Source organism: Cyphellophora europaea, assembly GCF_000365145.1.
Source record: "Cyphellophora europaea CBS 101466 unplaced genomic scaffold supercont1.6, whole genome shotgun sequence".
Taxonomy (NCBI): Eukaryota; Fungi; Ascomycota; class Eurotiomycetes; order Chaetothyriales; family Cyphellophoraceae; genus Cyphellophora; species Cyphellophora europaea.
Genome location: NW_008481812.1, coordinates 70536 through 90309, shown reverse-complemented (window position 1 = coordinate 90309; position 19774 = coordinate 70536). Strand labels below are relative to the sequence as shown.

The 19774-nt window shown below is 54.5% G+C and overlaps 8 protein-coding genes across 8 annotated transcripts; 4 read left to right on the top strand and 4 right to left on the bottom strand.

Annotated features, from left to right (window-relative positions):
* Positions 1–13: 13 nt before the first annotated feature.
* Positions 14–925, bottom strand: HMPREF1541_06232 (uncharacterized protein; the record flags this gene model as incomplete). Its single annotated transcript, XM_008720568.1, has 1 exon — positions 14–925. The coding sequence occupies one exon, from the start codon at positions 923–925 to the stop codon at positions 14–16; it is 912 nt and encodes a 303-aa protein (XP_008718790.1).
* A 326-nt stretch (positions 926–1251) lies between these two features.
* HMPREF1541_06231 (uncharacterized protein) lies at positions 1252–4726 on the bottom strand (the record flags this gene model as incomplete). Its single annotated transcript, XM_008720567.1, has 2 exons — positions 1252–2157; positions 2204–4726. 2 exons carry the CDS (start codon positions 4724–4726, stop codon positions 1252–1254), a joined length of 3429 nt encoding a protein of 1142 aa, XP_008718789.1.
* Positions 4727–5142: 416 nt separating this feature from the next.
* HMPREF1541_06230 (uncharacterized protein) lies at positions 5143–6657 on the top strand (the record flags this gene model as incomplete). Its single annotated transcript, XM_008720566.1, has 1 exon — positions 5143–6657. The coding sequence occupies one exon, from the start codon at positions 5143–5145 to the stop codon at positions 6655–6657; it is 1515 nt and encodes a 504-aa protein (XP_008718788.1).
* Positions 6658–7119: 462 nt separating this feature from the next.
* Positions 7120–10092, top strand: HMPREF1541_06229 (isoleucine-tRNA ligase; the record flags this gene model as incomplete). Its single annotated transcript, XM_008720565.1, has 1 exon — positions 7120–10092. The coding sequence occupies one exon, from the start codon at positions 7120–7122 to the stop codon at positions 10090–10092; it is 2973 nt and encodes a 990-aa protein (XP_008718787.1).
* A 1128-nt stretch (positions 10093–11220) lies between these two features.
* HMPREF1541_06228 (uncharacterized protein) lies at positions 11221–12268 on the top strand (the record flags this gene model as incomplete). Its single annotated transcript, XM_008720564.1, has 4 exons — positions 11221–11354; positions 11402–11468; positions 11515–12137; positions 12187–12268. The coding sequence occupies 4 exons, from the start codon at positions 11221–11223 to the stop codon at positions 12266–12268; spliced, it is 906 nt and encodes a 301-aa protein (XP_008718786.1).
* A 1178-nt stretch (positions 12269–13446) lies between these two features.
* On the bottom strand, positions 13447–13784 carry HMPREF1541_06227 (uncharacterized protein; the record flags this gene model as incomplete). The annotated part of the gene is made up of 2 exons (XM_008720563.1): positions 13447–13710; positions 13761–13784. The coding sequence occupies 2 exons, from the start codon at positions 13782–13784 to the stop codon at positions 13447–13449; spliced, it is 288 nt and encodes a 95-aa protein (XP_008718785.1).
* A 1045-nt stretch (positions 13785–14829) lies between these two features.
* HMPREF1541_06226 (uncharacterized protein) lies at positions 14830–16681 on the top strand (the record flags this gene model as incomplete). Its single annotated transcript, XM_008720562.1, has 2 exons — positions 14830–15004; positions 15054–16681. The coding sequence occupies 2 exons, from the start codon at positions 14830–14832 to the stop codon at positions 16679–16681; spliced, it is 1803 nt and encodes a 600-aa protein (XP_008718784.1).
* Positions 16682–17452: 771 nt separating this feature from the next.
* On the bottom strand, positions 17453–19702 carry HMPREF1541_06225 (uncharacterized protein; the record flags this gene model as incomplete). Its single annotated transcript, XM_008720561.1, has 2 exons — positions 17453–19113; positions 19156–19702. The coding sequence occupies 2 exons, from the start codon at positions 19700–19702 to the stop codon at positions 17453–17455; spliced, it is 2208 nt and encodes a 735-aa protein (XP_008718783.1).
* Positions 19703–19774: the final 72 nt, after the last annotated feature.

The following is a 19774-nucleotide window of genomic DNA, read 5'->3' as shown; positions in this document are numbered from 1 at the left end:
CTGTCATGTCATATCATCGTGAACCGGCTCTCAGCTCTTCCGGCGCCTCCATCTCTGTGCGCCGACTCGCTTCCAGTACCAGCCTGACGTCCTCCAGCCCGCGCTCGAACCTCTCAATCATCTCCTCAACGGTCTCGTCTTCCTGCTTGACTTCTGGCGGCGTGCCACTTCTGCCTTCGATACGCAACATCAACCCTTCGTCTTCGCCCTCGGCCATCGTGGGCGCCTTGCTGATTCCCGTACGCAGAACCTGCCAGTCGGCACTCATGCTGTACGCGTTTACGACGTCGTATCCGCTCGATGACGCCCCTCCAACGTTGCCACTAGCGGTGCCTTCCACGCTAGCAGCAACACCCGCGTGGGCAGTCGTAGAAGGCTGCACGTCAAGCACGACATAATGCTCCTTCACGCCCTCCTTGGCAGGCGGCAGATACCGGCTATCCGGCCCATGCTCATTGCTCACGGGTGGGCCTCGCGACGCTGCTGGCTCAGACCCTTCCGGCCCTGGCTCTTGGTGCTGCTCTAAACTCCTCAACGCCGCCTCTGTAACGATGTCCGCGTCGTCATCCGCGAATATATAGTGCACGGCCGGATGAAAGTGTTCGTGCGTAACTGCGTCTTCGATCAACGTAAAGAAAGGCTGGAAGGGCTCTGCTGTCGCTGTTTGCACTTGTTGTTGCTGCTGCGGGTCGTGCGACCGATGCGTGGAGCTACCAACTCCAGAGCGAGCGCTCGCAGTGTCCACTATCTCTGCAACATCTCTTGGGCTGGAATAGCTTCCACTGATAACCGGCTCATCGAGGTGAGGGCTCGGCAGGAGACTACGCGCAGACGGGTTGCGGGAGCCGCTAGTGCGTCGCAGTGAGGATTTGGAGGGCGACGAAGAGTGGGGCGACGGCGCGGGGGCAGTTTTAGATAGGGACATGGGCGATGTGATGGACTACATGGCTGTGATGAAGGAGGCTCGACGTATGTTGGAGTTGGGTGGTTGCAGGCTGCAAGGCGTCGAGCCCGTGGTGCGGATCACGGCTCGCGGCTCGGAGATGGACCTAAGTTTCGCCGAGGAGGCTCCGCTTGGCTTCAGGCAGTGAATGAAAGTTAATGATACGTAGGCATGGTACAGAGTGTATGTAGATCAAGTTCGTCGTTGCTGTCTCGGTGCCCCAATTTCTATCAACGAACATTTCTATGCCCACTTGCGACTTCTAAACCATCATTTGCCCACAGTGCTGACCGTCGGACATATCATCGTCACTGCTGGGGACTATTCCGCAAACGACGGCCACCACCAACACCGACACTCTGGTTGAGATTCTCTACTCCACCAACAGCCGCAGCCCGATTTCTCGTTAACCTCGCCGGTACTTTCTCAGATCCCAGCACTGCTCCAGCGGTCGCATGCCTCTTAAGCGGTGGCTGGCCAGGCCCAGTACTTCTCGACAAATTAACAGTCTGGCTCTCACCCGCAGCCACGTTCACGTTGATCTCCTTAAGACTCAACCCTCGGATTGGCTCTGTCATGTTCTCGAGCAGCGGTCGGTCCTGATCCGTGTATACCTTGGCCTTCGCCGGACTCCGAGGTTTGCTTGGTGACTTTCTCGGTGACCCCTGCTTTCTAGGCGAGCGACCGGGAGTGCGAGCCGTTGAGGGCTCTGTAATGGGGTCTGGAAGACCACGCATACGCGCAATAATGGTCTGGTGGTTTGATGTCGCAGGCAGCTCATTTGGGTATGTCCACTCTCTCTTCTGCGGTGTCGCACCGGTGGGTACGTAGTCTTGCATCATGTTGCTGTCAAGCTGCTCCTGAATCGTCTGCAAAGCCTCCTTTGCCTCCGCTTCAAAGGCGTCGGTGCAGTCAAGAACTTCCGCAGTGGACGACTCGGTTTCGTTGTGAAGGACCTGAAGGTCTGTGTCACGTTGCTGGATGGTGTCGGCAACCTCGGACTGCAACTGGGCGACTTCAAGTTGGAATTGAAGCAGTCCAGCGATATGATCGTCGTGCGACTGATCATTCTGTGTTCGTGCTCGGGTGACGAACTCGTCCAACGCCGACATCTGACTTGACATTTCTCCGACCTGGGCATCTACGATTTTAACGGTCTCGCCGTGCACAGCCTTTGTTGAATTTTGAATGGCAGTGTTCTTCGCTCCAATGGCCTAGCAGTTGTTAGTAGAAGGCTTCGCAGCAAGTTACTTCACTTACAGTCCAGTCCTGCTTCATCTTCCTCCTCAGCTCATCTCTTGACATTGTGACTTTGTCCAGCAGCACATCAGCTTGGGTGTCCCAGATGTCCATCCCAGTCGAGTACTCCTTGTCTGCTTCTTCAAATGCATCGGTGGAAGCGTCCAAGGAGGCTTTGGTCTGGGCAACGGTAGTACTCAGGCGCTGATCTTGCCTCGCTGATGACGATTCTATTAGTGCAAACATCTGATCTTTCAGAACCTGCCGTTCATCTAACGCGATCTTCCGCTCCTCTTCTAGCGAGGCTTCAAGATGAGAAACGGCAGCTCGGGAAGACTCAATGTTCCTGCGGTTGGCATCCTGCAAAGCCTTTCTCAGACGATCATTTTCCTCGCGCTGGCTGGCAAGCTGCTTGGTCATATCCTCAAACAATGTCTTGAAATCTTTGCCGAGCGTGCTGTAGGAGGCGTGGAGCTGAGTATGGAACTGCTCAAGCTCCTCGATCACCTCACCAGAGATTTTCGCGGCTGCGGCGTTGAGACCTTGCAGGCCTTCGCCAACCCTATCCTTGACTTCGTCGCGTAGCTCTTTGATCTCCTCGAGGACATTGTTCATTCCATCTCTTGAGGCCGATGACTGCTCCTCAACTGATTTCTGCGATCTTTCCAACTCGGTGGTTTTGCTGGCAAGCATGTCTTTGCAACCTTGAAGCTTCATTCTGTCTTCCGAGATGAATGATTGAATCCTGCTCGTTGTCTTCGACATCAGATCGGTGTGCTCTGACTGAAAAACACCAAGACGTTCTTCGATGGCCGTTGACAGCTCCTTTACACCTTCCGAGGATGATTGCCAGAGCTGGCGGTTCTGCCGGTGTAGCTCGGATCTGCGGCGCAGCTTTGAGTGCACTCCATCAAGGTCTCGGACAGAGTTGTTGACAGTTGAGAGCAGCTGTGTGCCAATCGTCTTAAGGCGGCCTTCGGTCTCCTGATGCGCCTTTCGAAGGGCCGTTTCATCCTCGAGGTGTTCTTTGGTCGAGCTAAGTACAGCCTCAGTCTTGAAAAGGACATCATTGGTGCTGTCAAGAGCAGCTCGGGTCGTGTCGTTGTCGCGTTTGAGATTGGTGAAGGTGTTTGTCAGATTGAACAACTCCTGCACTTTGTTGCGCAGACTCGTCTCCATCGTCTCTATGCGTGCCTTCTGCTCTTCTGTGAGGATTCGTCGCGACTCGCTCTCGACTGTGATCTCTTCGTACTGCTCGTTTGAAAGGTAGACACCATTTCGCTGCCGGGTGGCGATCAGCTCGCTCTTCAGTTTCTCAATCTCTGTGGTGAATTCTTTGAGAAGTGTCTTTTTTGAGATCATGGAATTGATCTGGGGCTTGTTGCGGATATTCTTTGCTCGGAAGGCATAGTCTAGTGTTGAGATGGTCTCCTCGAGGTTACTTTTGGCTGGCGAGACAGTGGCAATGATGCACGTTTTCGTCCTTCCGCCGAGAGAATCTTGTAGCAGCCGTGTCAACTTCGACTCCCGATATGGGATATGAGAGCTCTTGTCCACAAGGGCATTGATAACCCGACCGAGCGTGAGTAGACTCTTGTTGATGAGACCGGCTTCAGCAGCCCGCTTGTTCTCGGCACCACTTCGTTGAATATTTTCGCTGCCAGCTAGATCGACCAGGTTGAGCTTCCCTGAGCAGATGTAGTCCTCTCCAGCTTCATTTGATTTCTTGATGTACGTCGTGATTGTGAAGACAGTATGACTCCGAGAACTAAGGTCGTTGCATTTAGTCGCGGCGACTTGTCGACGATGGCTGCCTTGCAGAAGCAGTTTGATGCCAGCAGTCGCACTCTTAATATGAGATTCCTCCATACCTTGCACGAGAGTCGAACTGTGACTCTTGCGGTTCGCATCATCGTAGATTTTGAGCTTTGTACTATCGTCTGCAGCCAGTAAATCTCGCAGCTCTTCATTGTACAGCTCGATAAAGGAGCATTTCACTGAGCATTCAACTTCGTCGGCTTCAAGCCTTCGGAATAGGGAGTATAGTGTTCGTGGGATGATGCCAGCCTCGTCAGACAGTAGGCCGAGTGTGTCGGTCATGTCGCCGGACATGGTGTAAGTCTTTCCAGTGCCAGTCTGTCCGTATGCGAAGATAGTGCAGTTGAACCCCGACATCATTTCGTTGAGTATGGGCGCGACAACGTCTTCGAAGACAATAGCTTGATCGGCAGCAGGCGAAAACACCTTATCGAAATGGTAGGTCTTGTTGCTAATGGCGTTCGGCCCCATGGACAAATCGACATTGGTGCCTTTGACACCGGTTGTTGATACTACCACGCCGCTGTTCTCTTTAACTTCTCGGTCGCTCCGGCCTCGACACCGAACAACGACGTGAATATTAGTCTCTTCGCCTCCATCGTGGTCAAAGTCGCGCTCTTTTCGTTTAGTTCCAGACATGGTGGACGTGTTGGACTCGGCAGGCGAAGGAGCGCGTCCAATGCGTGAGGTATTCATGGCAGATGCAGGGCGTTGAGGTGGGCGCATCGTGTTATTGCGCGACTGCGCAGGGCGCTGAGACGCTCCTAGTCGGCCGCTCATATTTTTATCGCTGCCGGATATTGCGGTGCGCAGACGTTCATCTGTAGAGTGAGAAGTCGGATCGGGCAGATTGCGGGAGGAAAATGGTGCAGTGGGCTATGACCAGGATGTTGGTGATGCACAATGCCGGGTGTGGGCGGCCGGGGTGCTGCACCGCGGCAAACGTAAACAGCCCCGTTGCTATGTGCCAAGGCTATCTCACACTCCACTTTCTCAGCCTCGTGGTATGGCCTGGTGCACCTGACCGACCAGCACAGACGACAGCCCATCACAAGAACTACGTGTAGCGACGAATGTGGCGTTGAAGAAGCCCTCAACCGGTCGTTGATGTTTTCTCGACGCCAGTAAATGCGCCAGCCACCATGTCACAGCCCACCAGCGCCGTACAACCAGGCCGCAGCCTCGGTTGGATAACGCTTGGCTCATCTCTGCACAGCATTGTCTCCAGAGTCAAGTCGCTGCCACAGACCTATCCCAAGATTGATTTGTCATACTCGTCTTCTCAGCCTCTGGTCCAACCTGTGATCCTGAATCTGCCTGCGAATGGCTTGCGTCTTCGCTTTGACGGACCAGATCAACGCTTACGGCTGATTGAAGTGTTGGACTTCTCTGCCTCATCCATCACCTACAAGAGTACAGATCTCGTGAAGCGCTCCAAATCGTCTGACGACGACCAAGTATCAGGCCTGTCCTCCCAGCGCCCGACTTTCAAGCACATCTACAATCGCCTCTTCGGACCAGCTTACGAAGGCGAATACCTCCCTCCCGATCCAGGCCACTCCATAGGTACATATACCCTCTCATATCCTGGTCTGGCCTTCACATTTCCGGTCCAGCATAAGTCATGGTCAGACAAAGCAGACTTCGTGTCCATTCTGTCTTCTGTAGCGACAGGTCCTGCCATCTCAATGGCTATCTTTTCCGGTCCCTCATGGCCTGAGGCACGCTCGATCCTATTCAACAAGGTCGCCGCCCAGCCACGATCAACTTCTGTGAATGGCAAAGCCTCAGATGGTTTGCCCGACGACATCGATGATGTCAAGTTGTATGGTGCTGGGCGCTTAGAGTTCGTGAGAAGAGGCGCGCCTAGCACAATGGTACAGCTCAATGAAACTACTCCACAATCTTTGATTGCGGAGTTCGGTCCGCCTGATGCCATCTACCGCAAGAATGACAACAGGATATCAATCCACGCGGGTCAAAGAACATCTTCGAGGAGAGGTTCAAGCTTGTCGCCAGCCTTGGATCCAACTGCTGTCGACACAGATCATTCTTCTCTCCAGAGCTACACAGATGACTCTGATGTGGAACCGTCAGATTCTGCCCGAAGCTCAACAGGCGGGCAGAACCTTGAGTGCTTCTACAACTACTTCTACCACGGCTTTGATGCCCTCGTTACCTACCCAGCGAGCAAGTCTCCGGCTTTTCCTGGGGTTCTCCATGCGGACATCAGCGATGTAGACTCATCACATCTCGTGGTTACGAAGATTATCCTCCATGGCAACGTGCCTGGCTCGTATTCCTTCAACCGGCATCGTAGGTGTCGATGGAGTATCCACACAACTATTGATGCGAGTTCTCCAGCTTTCAACTCAGAAATGCCGTTCTCCGAGGTATCAGAATTGATGAAGGACGTTTGGCGCGAGTCATACGGCAGCTCGGAGGAGGAAAGACAGATGCAGCGTGGAATGGTGTTAAATCGCGGTTGGGGTCAGAGTCCAGACAGTTCTATTGAGCTGCTCGGCGGCTTCGATGATGCACCTATCAAGCAGCAGGGACAGGCTGCGGTCATGAATAACACGGATCTCTTCGGCTTCCCAGGTATGTTGTTTGAGGTGCTGAAGAACGATTCAATCAGCGCCTTGACTGTCTACTGACCGTAAGTGAGCCCCCGAGCTTAGATAGTAGGAGATCAATGATCTATAATGTGTTTTCAATCGATATCATACCAACTAGTCACCCTGCTCCACTGCGGCTGTGATTCAGCCGGAAGCAGATATAATTGCGGCGTGATGCAAAATAAGGCATGAGTCACTGTATTGCAACTGCGTTTGTCAAATTGCAGGCATACGTGACCGACAGTGGTCAGGAAGTATGCAATAGACAGTAGATGAAGGGCTTTGATATTGTTGCAGTCAAATAATTAGTTGCATGCTCTATATACCTTGGTCGATGACCGTAACGCGGTCGTGCTCGAGTCAAGTTGCACGCGCAACATCAAAAGCATGAATCGCTCCACAGCTCCAAAAGCACCACCTCTCACTCCCATCGAAACATCTGCATATCACACGCCTGTCCCTCGTCCAAGCCCGACCGATCCTGGGAATGCACCAAGTGCTATGACACAGGTAGCCAAAGATGCGGCAAAGTTTCTGAAGAGCACTCTCCGGCTTCCCTCCGCGACTTTCCCACCGCGAGCTCCTCCTGCAGACATCGCAAAATACCTACCACGATGTACAGATGACCTTTATGCCTGGCAGCGCCAGCATAGGCCTGTCGAGGATACTTTTACGCTCCATGATGGTCCGCCGTACGCAAATGGCGATCTCCATGTTGGACATGCCCTGAACAAAATCTTGAAGGACATCCTCTGCCGGACCGCGCTCGCACAAGGCAAACGAGTAGACTATGTTCCAGGATGGGATTGTCATGGTCTCCCGATCGAACTAAAAGCTCTCGAGCATCATGGTTGGCAACGCGGACAGAACGAAGACCCAGTCGCCGTCAGAAAAGCTGCTCGCAATTTTGCTTCCAATACCGTTAGAAAGCAAATGAAGGGCTTCAAGTCCTGGGGCATCATGGCAGATTGGGAAAATCACTGGAAAACCATGGATAAGAACTTTGAAATCCGACAGCTTGAGATTTTCCAGGCCATGGCAGAGCATGATCTGATCTACCGCCGCCACAAACCTGTCTTCTGGTCCCCATCATCGGGTACTGCATTAGCGGAAGCTGAGCTTGAGTACAAAGACGACCATATCTCAACTGCGGCATACGTCAAGTTTCCGTTGACGGGGCTTTCTCACGCCGTTGGCCCAGTCTACGCTTTAATTTGGACCACCACTCCCTGGACTCTGCCTGCGAATCAAGCTATTGCTGTGCATTCCGGGCTCGAATATGTGCTGGTTCAGTCTGCGTTCCATGGCAACCTTGTCATCGCTAGATCTAGACTTGTTGCCGTCGAAGAGGTCATGGGCGAGAAGCTGCGGATCGTACGAGATATCCACCCCACGGAGCTTTTGCAGTGTGTCTATGATGGCCCATCGGAGTTCAAACCATTCTCTTCCGATCGGCCACTCATACATGCTGACTTTGTTTCAGCGGAAAGCGGCACTGGACTTGTGCACTGCGCACCCGGTCATGGTATGGAGGACTATCTGGCCCTCTCCCGTCATATAGCTGATGGCCGCGTCACTGTGCGAGCTCCAGTCGACAACACTGGCCGATTCGATGCTTCTGCTTCTCCTGACGATCCTGGGCTGCTGAATGGTTTAGAGGTTTTCAAGGACGGCAATCAGGCGGTCCTCCAGCTGTTGCAAGGGGCGAATCTACTGGTCAATAGCGCCAAGTACAAGCACAAGTATCCTATTGACTGGCGTACGAAAGAGCCCGTCATGATCCGAGCAACGGCGCAGTGGTTTGCTGATGTCTCATCTATTCGTGACGACACCCTGAAAGCTCTCGACCTGGTGCGGTTCGTTCCTCAGACTGGCAAATCCCGTCTTCGCAGCTTTGTGGAGAATCGTAGTGAGTGGTGCATCTCGCGGCAGCGATCATGGGGAGTACCAATTCCGGCAATCTATCATCGTGACTCAGGTGAAGCTGTGTTGACGCCCAAGAGTGTGCGGCACATCATCGATGTCATTCAGCAACGTGGAATCGATGCCTGGTGGTCAGATTCTGCGGATGAGCCTGCGTGGATTGTGCCTGGCCTTAACCCATCGGAGTTCCAGCGCGGAACCGATACTATGGATGTTTGGTTCGATAGCGGCACCAGCTGGACTGCAATGAGCACTGCCGCACCCCAAGAGAAGCCTCTGGCAGATGTGTATCTGGAAGGCTCTGATCAACACCGCGGATGGTTTCAATCTAGTCTTCTGACTCATGTTGCTTTTCAGAAATCGACCGGGAAAAGTGCAGTTCTTCCACCGTTCCAGAGCCTCCTGACCCACGGCTTCACCTTGGATGCCCAAGGCAAGAAGATGTCCAAGTCGCTCGGCAACGTGGTCGGTCCAGACCAGATCGTTGCAGGGTTGGAGCCGACAGCGAGGGTGCAGCAAGTACAGTCCTCCAAGAAGCATAGAGAACGGCATTCTCTGGGACCTGATGCTCTGCGTCTGTGGGTTGCTGGTACTGATTTCACCAAGGATGTTGTCATCAGCGAGACAGTCGTCAAGACTACGCACACTACGCTGGACAAATACCGCGTCACGATGAAGGTGCTACTGGGCATGCTCCAAGATTTCGATCCGGCGACTGCTGTGGCTTATGAGAAGCTCAGCAAGCTTGATCAGATGGCCCTACTTCAACTATCAGTGGTCACGAAAGGGGTGCAAAGTGCGTGTTCTGAGCATGAATTTCATCGGGCAGTCCTCGCCATCAGCCGGTGGGTGGCTGTCGATCTGTCGGGCTTCTATCTCGAAGGTATTAAAGATATCATTTATTGCGACTCACCGAAGCATGAGCGTCGATTGAGCGCCAGCACAACGCTGTATCATATCTTCAGAGGTATGCAGGACATGTTGGCGCCGATTCTACCGCTGCTCGTTGAGGAGTCATTCGAGCACAGTCCGGCAGCCTTCAAGACTCTTGAGCACCCACTTAGACGCGTTCAGCAGGCACCACCTAGCCAGTGGCATGATACCGACCTGCAGCAATTACTGCCGACAGTTATGTCAGTCAACAGTGCAGTGAAAGCTGCACAAGAAGCCGCGAGAGCCGAGAAGCTGCTGGGCCAGTCGCTGGCATCGGATGTAACGCTGTTCATCGCACCAGAGTTGGGGGGCACGAGCATTCATTCACTGCCTCGGGAGACTTGGCAAGAAATTCTCGTAGTTTCCGATGTCAAAATCGTGAGTGATGACAACTTCGGCGCTCACGCTATGGAGAAGGGCAGAGATGCATCCCATACATGGATCAAATCGAGCGACATTGTGGCGGCCGATGGCACCAAGATTGGGGTTGCTGTCGTGACCAACCCGGCCAGGGGAAAGTGCGCACGCTGCTGGAGATACATGGCAGCAACCCCACAGAACGAGGAGCTGCCACTCTGCAAGCGATGCGATGAGGTGGTGCAGGAATTCCAGCACTAAAGTGCATAGATACCCATGTACTACTACTACTCGCGGCAGGCTGCGGTACGAGAGGATAGGGCACGCCAGCATGCGCAGGATTACCGCAATCACTCCACTTTCTGAAGCTGTGTTAGATAATACAATGATTTGAGCGATACGAAGCTCCCTGCAGCGTGACCGATCTGCAACTTTCTTGGGCACAACGGTCTCGAGATCAGAGGTCATGAGATCTGGCCAGCCGCGGTCCAGCTTGGCTTACTTAGCGGCATCGAGAGTGTACGAGCAGGGATAGTATGCCGCAGTTTGCGGGGTTCGCAGATGCTATTTTCTAGACGCCGGCCTCCGTGCTTCTCCAAAGAGGAGACAAAGAAACACAAGCAGTAAGTGATGAGGGATTTCCGCGAATACTGAACTGGAAGCAAACTGAACTGATGCTCCGCCTGGCATGGAGGCAGGTCACAAGTAGTTGTTTGTTGACTGCAAGCCCTGGTGGACCATGTCGTCAGAGGTATACAATACATTGTGAGGTCACCGGCTCTGGCCCTTGTCTCCTCGTACCGACTACATTGTTCAGTAAGACCGGCGGGTCGACATAATCCCAGCCTGGGTACAGAGGTAGTCTAGCACGAGTTGACACCCCCATGTCAAACCTTTGAACGCGTCGATAGCCGCATGATCGAGGATGGGAGGAGAGAGTGATCTGCCACAGAGCAGAGCCATGGGCTGTGGAGACAAACGCTGATTGGGTGGGCGAAACATGCAAAGCAATTCCGTTTCGTCATGACGCCTCCCCTCCAGCCCTCGCCAACTTCGCGACCTGGCAAGCTGTTGCGGGGGGCTACCATTATGGCCTGCATAGCTTATGACTGGCTTGTGGCAACGTGCAGCAGCGGTAGGTGAAGATGAGAGGAGCTTGATCTACTCCACCCACAGGCACTGCCCGTCATACCTGCTCTGGCCTGAGGAACCTGAGGAAGCTCCGTAGCGCTCTCTTCTAGTAAGACTGCTGCCTTGACCACCTCTCTCCGTCCTTCTCACACCTGTCCGCATACCATATTGCAGTTTGTATCCGTTCAGAGTATTCCATACAGGGTTATCTCAACAATCCTGCATCTCCCATCAACTGACCCCATCCCCACCGTCATCATGATTGTCGAACCCGGCATGTTGGAGGCGCTCAAGAAGACAGCTACCTCTTCTGTGGCTCCCATTCCCACAGTTGTCCCTGGCCATGATCCTATCTATCAGACTGCCGGTGATGTCGGCAACCGGACTCTCTGGTAAGCTCCTCCACGACCTCAGCCGAATGACCACTGATGAATCCCAGGGTTGTCACGGTCATCATGGGCCTTTCCTCGCTAGCCTTCTATGGCATGGCCTTCCGCCAGCCAGTCGTATGTCGAGACCTACCCAGATTTGAGAAGCAGCTAACATGCCTAGCAAAAACGTCTCTTCCACATCCTGACCGCCTTCATCACCACCTTTGCTTTCCTCTCCTACTTCGCCATGTCTACTGGCGATGGTATTAACTACAACAAGATCACCAAGGTCGAGACCCACAAGCACGTCCCAGACACCTACCAGACCATCTACCGCGAGGTCTACTGGGCGCGTTACGTCGACTGGAGCGTTACCACCCCACTTTTGCTCCTCGACCTCGCTCTCCTCGCTGGTCTGAGTGGTGCCAACATTCTTGTTGCTGTTGTTGCCGATATCATCATGGTGCTCACCGGTCTCTTTGCCGCCTACGGTAGCTCTGATGGCCAGAAGTGGGGCTGGTACGCCTGGGCCTGCATTGCCTTCCTCACCATTGTCTATCAGCTCGCCTTCAATGGCCGTGCTGCGGTTGCAAACAAGGACAGCAAGACCAAGGCCTTCTACGGCGCAATTGCTGGTTTCACTCTCATCCTCTGGACCGTCTACCCCATCATCTGGGGTGTCGCTGACGGTGGCCGTGTTGCCGGTGTTGATGCTGAGATCATCGCCTATGCTGTGCTGGACGTCCTGGCCAAGCCTGTCTTCGGCTTTTGGCTGCTCTTCACCCACGACAGCATGTCGTCCACGTGAGTGAGATTGCATTCTCTTGTGAACCATATGTTAACAGTCTTGCAGTTCTCCATCGCTCGAGGGCTTCTGGGCCAACGGCTTTGGTAGCCAGGGTCAACTCCGGGTTGGTGACGATGACGAAGCCTAAGCGTCACGTACTGACAACCACAGGTTGGTGACGACTAAATTACAACCGCCAGCGAAGTTCGTTGTCACGCCAAGCCAATCTCTCAAAAGGATGCCGAACATCCAACAAGTGTGAACAGGGGATGGACAATAACTCGAGACCGGAGTGGTAATAGCACGAGTGACAGCACGATCCAGAAAATGATTACGACAAATGGAATTGGTACGGATCATCGGAGTTATGAAAGAGCCAGCAACTGGTCTTGACTGTGCTCGACGCTACTGCTTGCAATTGCTACCTGATTGTACAGTATCAATACAGCATTGTGAGCATGGACAAAAGTTCTCTTGCACTCAAGATAGCAGATAATTCAATACTCTCTCTCTCGCACCGTGTTCCCGTAAGCTGTATCAAACGGCATTATCAGAAAGAAATGTAGAAACCATCCGATGGCCAGCCTAAGCACGGCTTATGTATGACACAAAATTCCTTCCTCACGTTCAACTAGGTCTTGGTCACATCTTACGGCAACGTCTGTCACGCCACTTCGTCTACACCACCCACCATCTTCGCCCACAAGCTTCGCAAACAGCTCGATGACAATGGATGTTTCACCCTCACCAGTTGGAGTAGCAGATTCACCCTCTTACTCACAGAAGCCCCAAGATCCTTATCCCCACGTCAACGAAACAAGTAGCAGCACGGGAACGTTGCCGCCGTCGAAGAATCATGTGTGTAAGATGTGGTATGTATGCCCAGCCATGTCATGAATGGACCATTGAAAGATCCCTACTGAGAAGAGCGGACCACTCGAATGACAAGAAAGGCTAAGAGGGAAATTGGTCTGCGGATGTAATGAGGGCCAGACTTCCAGGGAGGCATGGTAGTTGACCTAATCTCATCCGGTGCGTGCGCGCGCGTGTGCGGAGGTGCAGAGGGAACGTAGACAAATATTGATCACGAGGTGGAAAGCCGCTCGGGCGAGGGACCTCCATGGCAGCATCCACACATGGCTTTGAGAGCCAACGTGCTGTAGGAGACAGGCGGACGGATCGGGAGATGGAAAGCGGTCTGTATTGTATCAAAGATCCTTGGAGCAGACAAGACCTCTCTTGACTCCATTCATGTTTTCGCATCGCACCGGAACGCCGTCGCTCAAAACGTCAAAAGTCGTAGCTTGTTCAGCGAACAGCTTTCCTTCATCTCTTGTCTCTCACCTGCGGTGGCGACGGCGGCGGCTTGTTGGACAGGGCTTCGGGCCGGTGACCCTGCTTCAGCTCGTCCCAGAAGAGTTTGAAGAAGCGACCGAGGCCGCCGTTCTGCACCGCCTCCTCGCCATCGAGCTGCGTAGGACTGTGGTACTCGGGCGGCTTGCCGTGCTGCAGGGTGTGAACGCGCTTGTGGATGTTCTGGACGCCGCGCGTGAAAGCTGGGGAGCGCAGGAGTGCATCTACTAGGCGCTTCTGGTGTAGGTGTGAGAATGGTGCAGAGGCGGAGGGGGAGCAGAACGTACCTCGAGTATCCCGAACCACGACATGACGAGAGCTACGATGGTGTGATTAGATCGATGTCAGCCAGCTCCCTTTAGCGGTTTCGATGAGATGATCGATGAACACAGGATGACATTGAGCTGGGATGCACGAAGTTGATGACAACGACAAGATACGAGCCCCAGAACAAGAAGAAACCGAGATTCTCGTGAGCCACGCATCTGGTGGCGGTCCTCCAAGTGGAGACGTGCCGGGATGGGGTACAGGCATCAAGGCTCTAACGTAGCCTCGTTGATGGGGGCATCCCTCGAATCTCACCTCGCTGCCACCCTGCAATCGCTACTCAAAGTCCGCCTCAGTAACGTGCACGGCATCAAACAAGGCAGACACGTCCTTACGCTCTCTGTAGAAGAAAGAGGAAAGGAGCAAACCGAAAACACGCCCGTCCACATCTATCGCGCCACACCGCGTCTATCCTGTCTTACCAAGCGCCCGGCACTGCTGATCGCACGGACTTTTCTCGCTTGGGGTACAACCAGACACGAGGCAATCAAACCACATTCCACAGCTTCGCCCTGCGTCGCCTTGGGATCGACAAAGCCTCGCACAAGGCAACCACAACCACTTCGTTACGCCGTGCCGTCACCCCGCACGTTACTTACCTAGTGTCCGGCTCCCTGTTCTCTTTTGGACATCGCACGTTTCGATCTTCTTCGGGGTTGCAGCCATCAGTCACCACGCCCGTCTCAAGACTCTTCACCGACAAAGCCGGCGCCGGGACTTCTCAAGAGGTAAGGTCGCGTGGGCGAACCACGCAGATAAGTGTCTTGGCTCTCTGTTGACTCCTGTGGCTCTGAACAGCAGTCTGAGAGTCCACCACCTCCCACCCAACCATCGATCCCGCGCCGGCCGAATTTCTTTCAACGCTTGCACCTCTCGTCTCATTCCCGCAAGAAGCCAAAGCCGCCAACTCTCCAGATCGAGCGTCCTACCACGTCATCGTCTTTGCCGGTCGTCAGGTCCACTAGTCAAACCCGTGTGGCCTCTTCCCACTCGACCGATGCTGCTACCATTGCGGAGATAACCTCCAGTATGCCGCAGAGCTTGGATCTTACTACTTCCACCGACCGGAAGCGGCAGCGGAGCAGGGACAGTCGCAAGCCCGCCGATGGCAGTAATGGCAGCGACAGAAAGGGCTCAAGCGATACCGAGCGATTAGCGAGGAATGGCGTCCGGATGCCAGCCTATCTGAGCAAGACCAAGTCTGGTAGGACTAGGGAGGCTAGAGACTTCCGATGGTTGCTGACATGAAACAGAAATAGCTGCAAACTTTGACGCATTGGAATGGCAACAGCGCCAGCGAATGCACCATGCTGTAATGAATTCAGGTTCTCCTTTCAAACTCGATAGATCCTGGACGGTCTTGAGCCGGAATCGATACCAGAACATCCAGCCATGGGACAATTCGAGAGTACGACTCAAGACGACCATTGCAGGCTCGGACTACGTCAACGCGTCTCCGATCAAATTGCGCTCACACCGGAGGACGAAACGCGCCCGCTCCAACAGCTCGGCCTCCACAGCTACGTTGTCGGAATACAACTACATTGCCACTCAGGGTCCCAAGGAAGGCCAGTTCTCCCACTTCTGGCACATGGTAATGCAGGAAACAACAGGCCCCGTCGGCGTCATCGTCATGCTCACGAAATGCTACGAAGCCAACAAGGAGAAGTGTGGCCAATACTTTCCCTCGGATGAGGACCATCCCATTGTCTTACCTTCCGAGCGAATACACGGAGTGGCCCCAAAGCCTCCTGATGATGGTGATCCTTTCATTGATACCCCTTCCAGTAGCGCTGGTACTGATAGCTGGATCTCAGGCACAAATACGAGTTCCCCACTCTCCGAGGCCGCCAAGGCCAGCGATAACGAACACGAAGAGCAGTCCGACAAAGAGGCGATCACAGAGGCTGGCGTCGTGGAGATGGTGTCCATGCTCAATGACATAGAGCTCGGAGCCGAGGTAAGGGAATTGAAAGTTACAATAGGCGGGCTGAGCAAGACCATCTACCACTATCTCTACATGCACTGGCCAGACTTTGGTAAGCCGGAAGCCGAAGAGCGCGCAGCGTTGATGCGGCTCATCAAGGTGAGTAGGCAGACTGCTGGGGAGAGTCCCAGGATCGTGCACTGCAGCGCCGGCGTGGGCAGGACGGGCACCTTCATCGCCCTTGACTTTCTCACAGGAGAGCTCGAATCCGGACGGTTGGCGAGGCGCGCCTCAGGCTTGAGCACTGGCTCCGAGGACAACCAGCAGCAGCAGCAGCAGTCCGATTCCCTCGCCGATTCCCAAGCACCGAAGCGGAAACAACAGGCCACGACTCCCGAGCTTCAGCCAGGTGAAGACGCGTCCAGCAACGGGAAAGAGAAGGAGACGGACCTGATCCACCAGACGGTCGACTCCCTGCGGCAGCAGCGCATGATGATGGTCATGAACGAACTGCAGTATTCGCTGCTCTACGAAATCCTCCGCGAGACCTTCGTGGCCATGTATGCCGAGAAAGAAGTCGGCGTCGTGGTCACCGGACCTGCTGAGGAGGAGCAGGGAGAGCCCAGTCCAAAGGTTCGCCGGCGGAGTCAGGCCTCCTCCGCGGGCGACTTGCACGCGGGAGGCTCCAAGCCTGCCGCTGCGGCGAGAAAGAGTGATGTCGTTGTTGTGGATACAGTGTCGGACGTGGAGGTGGATGCCGGAGGCACCATGAGTGAGGCGGAGACAGAGATTGAGGGTTTGAGCAGTAGTGGTAGCGGGCCGCCGCCGCAGGTCGCCTCCCCCGGTACGGATCAGGAGATGCCGTCGCAGGTCATGGACGATGAGGATCCGTACGCGGCGGTCGCGCCGGAGAGCATCAGGCAGGGGATCAGGATGGAGAGGGAGGAACGCTGATGGAGAGTAGTGGGTATTTGTGATATTGGCTATGGCGATGGCGATGGTGTCGATTGCTTGCAATTCCCCGGCCTTGGGTGGCAAGATGTGGTTTGGCATGATTATGGAAACGAAGCCTGCATGGGTTCAATTGGCATTCAGCATACGGCAGGCATATTGCGCACGGCGTTCGGGCTTTTGTTGCATGTGAATGCATGTGGCGAGGCGCCCTGGATAGAACTCGAGGAGCGGCATCAAGCGTTGCAGATGGTTTCTAGATTGATGAGCGTTGAGCGCGAATACACGATTGGACGCTTCGCCGGGGCGTATGCTTTGCTCTATCGCTCAACTGCGACGTACAGTGCGGTGCGTGAACATGATGCGGATCAGCTTGTTCAAGGTCGACTAAGGTCTCAGAGTACGGTGTAATGTAGTGCAAGGTGGTTATGGCTGTGGCTATGTATGGCTGCTTAGACCATCTGCGCCTACAACTGCAAGGGCTGAGCGCTCATCGCACGTAAAGGCTTCTTGGGCGTGGTTGCGACTCGGCGGTTCGCCCTTTGCTCTTGACAATCTCCGTCAGACTGACCCCTTCCACCCATGAACCGAAGCTTTTTGAATAACGCCCTTCTGTAGAGCCGCCAATGGCACGAAAGACCGCCCTGATTCACGGGCTCTTCCGGATCTCCTGGGCACCGCTAGCGATCAAGTCAGATGCAGCGCTTCGTTGCAGAGATGGGGCCCAGAAGTAGTCCAGAGCTGCTCCTCCCCCAGAAGCCCATTGCATTGCTCTCATGGCAACAGCTTAGAAGGCAAATGCCCGGCCGGCCGATACGGGGCCAACGGCACCGGCACATCGCCCGAGTAGCCCACGTCACCCTGCACCTGCTCCATGGTCGCCGCGATCCTGCCGACGATCTTCGCAATCCACCGATCGTTCACTATGCTCCCGACAACGGCCTTCTTCATGCCGTCGCGCGTGGTTTGGTTGAGATCTCGCGCCAGGATGCGCATCGCCTCTTTCGCCGTCCCGTCCCTTAGACCACGCAACGTCTTGCGCGAGAACTCCTTGAAGGTCGCGTTGCTGCTGCTGGTTGAGATGGTTGCTGCCGCGACGGATTCGACGTCGCTGTCTACGGGGGTCGTTGGCGAGGCGATGGAAGGCGACTCTGCTGCTCCTGCAGCTGAACCTGGCCGATGCTCGTCTTGGGCTTGGATAGTGTCGACTTCCTTCTCGAACTCGACGACTTTGGTGGCTTTGACGAGTGCGGCGACGAAATTCAGGAGGGACTGGTCGAAGACGACGGGGAGGCGGCCGTGGACGCTGATATTCATGGTGGTCTCGTCTCGCGAAAGGAGGGTTAGGTCTCGCTCGGCCTGGAGCGTTTTGGGGATGCTGTCGGCCTGTTCGGTGGCTTCGGCGAGCCTTTGTTCGTCTTCCTTGGTGGGCGGTGGGGGCAGCAGGTGCTCGTGATGAGGCAGGAGGAAGGAGGGTAGCGCGATGATGGCGTCAGCGCCTCCAAGTCTGAGGATTTGGTTGACGAGACCAGACTCATGCACGGATCGATGGGCGATGATCTCGGAGATCCTCAGGTGTGTCTCAATGTTGTAATTGGTGCTCAACGGGACTTGTGCTTGTCCAGAAATTTCCGTCAGTTGCAGACAAAAGTTCGCATCCGCCAGCCAAGTTGAGAGCTTGCGCTCCAGTCGTGCCAATTCGCGGCTTTGTGCGGTGTACTGCTTGAAGATCTGCGCCTGGAGTAGTGCTTTGAGCCACTTTCCGGAGCCAGCAGTACTGACGGATTCGATGCTTATAGGGTGGAAGTAGCTCAGCGGCATCAAGAGCAACCGTAGCAAGAAGGGCAGACGATGCAAGAAACGCCGCGCCTTTGGGCTTGAGAGGTTCTGCAGAGTTGTGACTTTGATGCTGCGCTGTGGCGGGTGAGGAACGGACGGAAGCTCTTGTAGCTCGGCGCAAATCGCTGCTCTCAAGACACTCTCGTCGGTGGTATCGAGACCAGCGCCATTGAGGGCATCTTGCCGGACTTTTGCTCGAGTCTGGTAGATGAGGCCCGAAGTACGAATCTCGGTTAGGATGTCTTGATATTGCTTCAGCGCGTGCTCATCGTCTGGAGACAGCGTAGTGACGGAGTCCATGCTCTGTTGGGCGGAAGAGTCCTTTATATAGGAGCCGCCAGTCAAGGAATCTCGCAGGCGGGGCCTCTCCTGTAAACCTATCGATCCTGCCGTCGCCGACCGTAGCAGGGGTGTATCGTTGATGAAGATGCTCTCGTCGTCCGCTTCATCAGTGTCGGGTTCGATGTCAGCGAAAGTCATCTCTGTTCCTCCTTTCACATTCCCGAAGACGTCCCCGATCTCTATCCCTCTAAGCAGTGGGATCGTGACACGGTCAACATGAAGAGCAAGCTCAATGTCCGATGCGAGTTTCAAGCCTGTAATTGTCAGTGAACTCGGAAGTCAGATCGGATTCGTACCCAATTCTATCCCATGCGCCACGACTGTCAAACTCGAGAGCTCAATAGTGAGCCCACGCACGACCAGAAGGCCTTCCACATCGGTGTTGATCTCAAGCGCTGGTAAGTTGAAGATTGCGATCTTGTCTCTGGTGAAATGCAGTTGCTTCAGGAGCCTCCGCAGACCCTTCCGTGCGGCATTGGCAACGATGGTGAACTGGAACAGGCAAGTGAAGCCGATACAAGGATAAAGCACTGCTGTAAACGCAGCCAAAAGAAGCCAAGATGTTGAGCAAATAGCATAAGTCAGATTCAGAGTGGCCAGCAGGGTCCACAAGGGAATGTCGCGGAATATGCGTGTCCCAGAACCGGCGCCATAGACGAGGATTAGGGACTCGACAGCGCAGCCCGAGGATAGCCACCGACGAGGCCAGTTGACAGTTGCCACCAGAAGGCAGAGGAAAGCTGTCGCCAGTAATGAAGTTGTCAGACCCGACTTTTGAGATCCTGGCACGTCCTGCGCCGTGCGTGACGGTCGTATCGGCCTGACCTGGCTCCGAGTTATCATGGCGCTGCTTGACCACAGAAATGTAGAAGTAGGTTTTACATGCTCGGGTTATTGGCTTCATGCTACACGTGC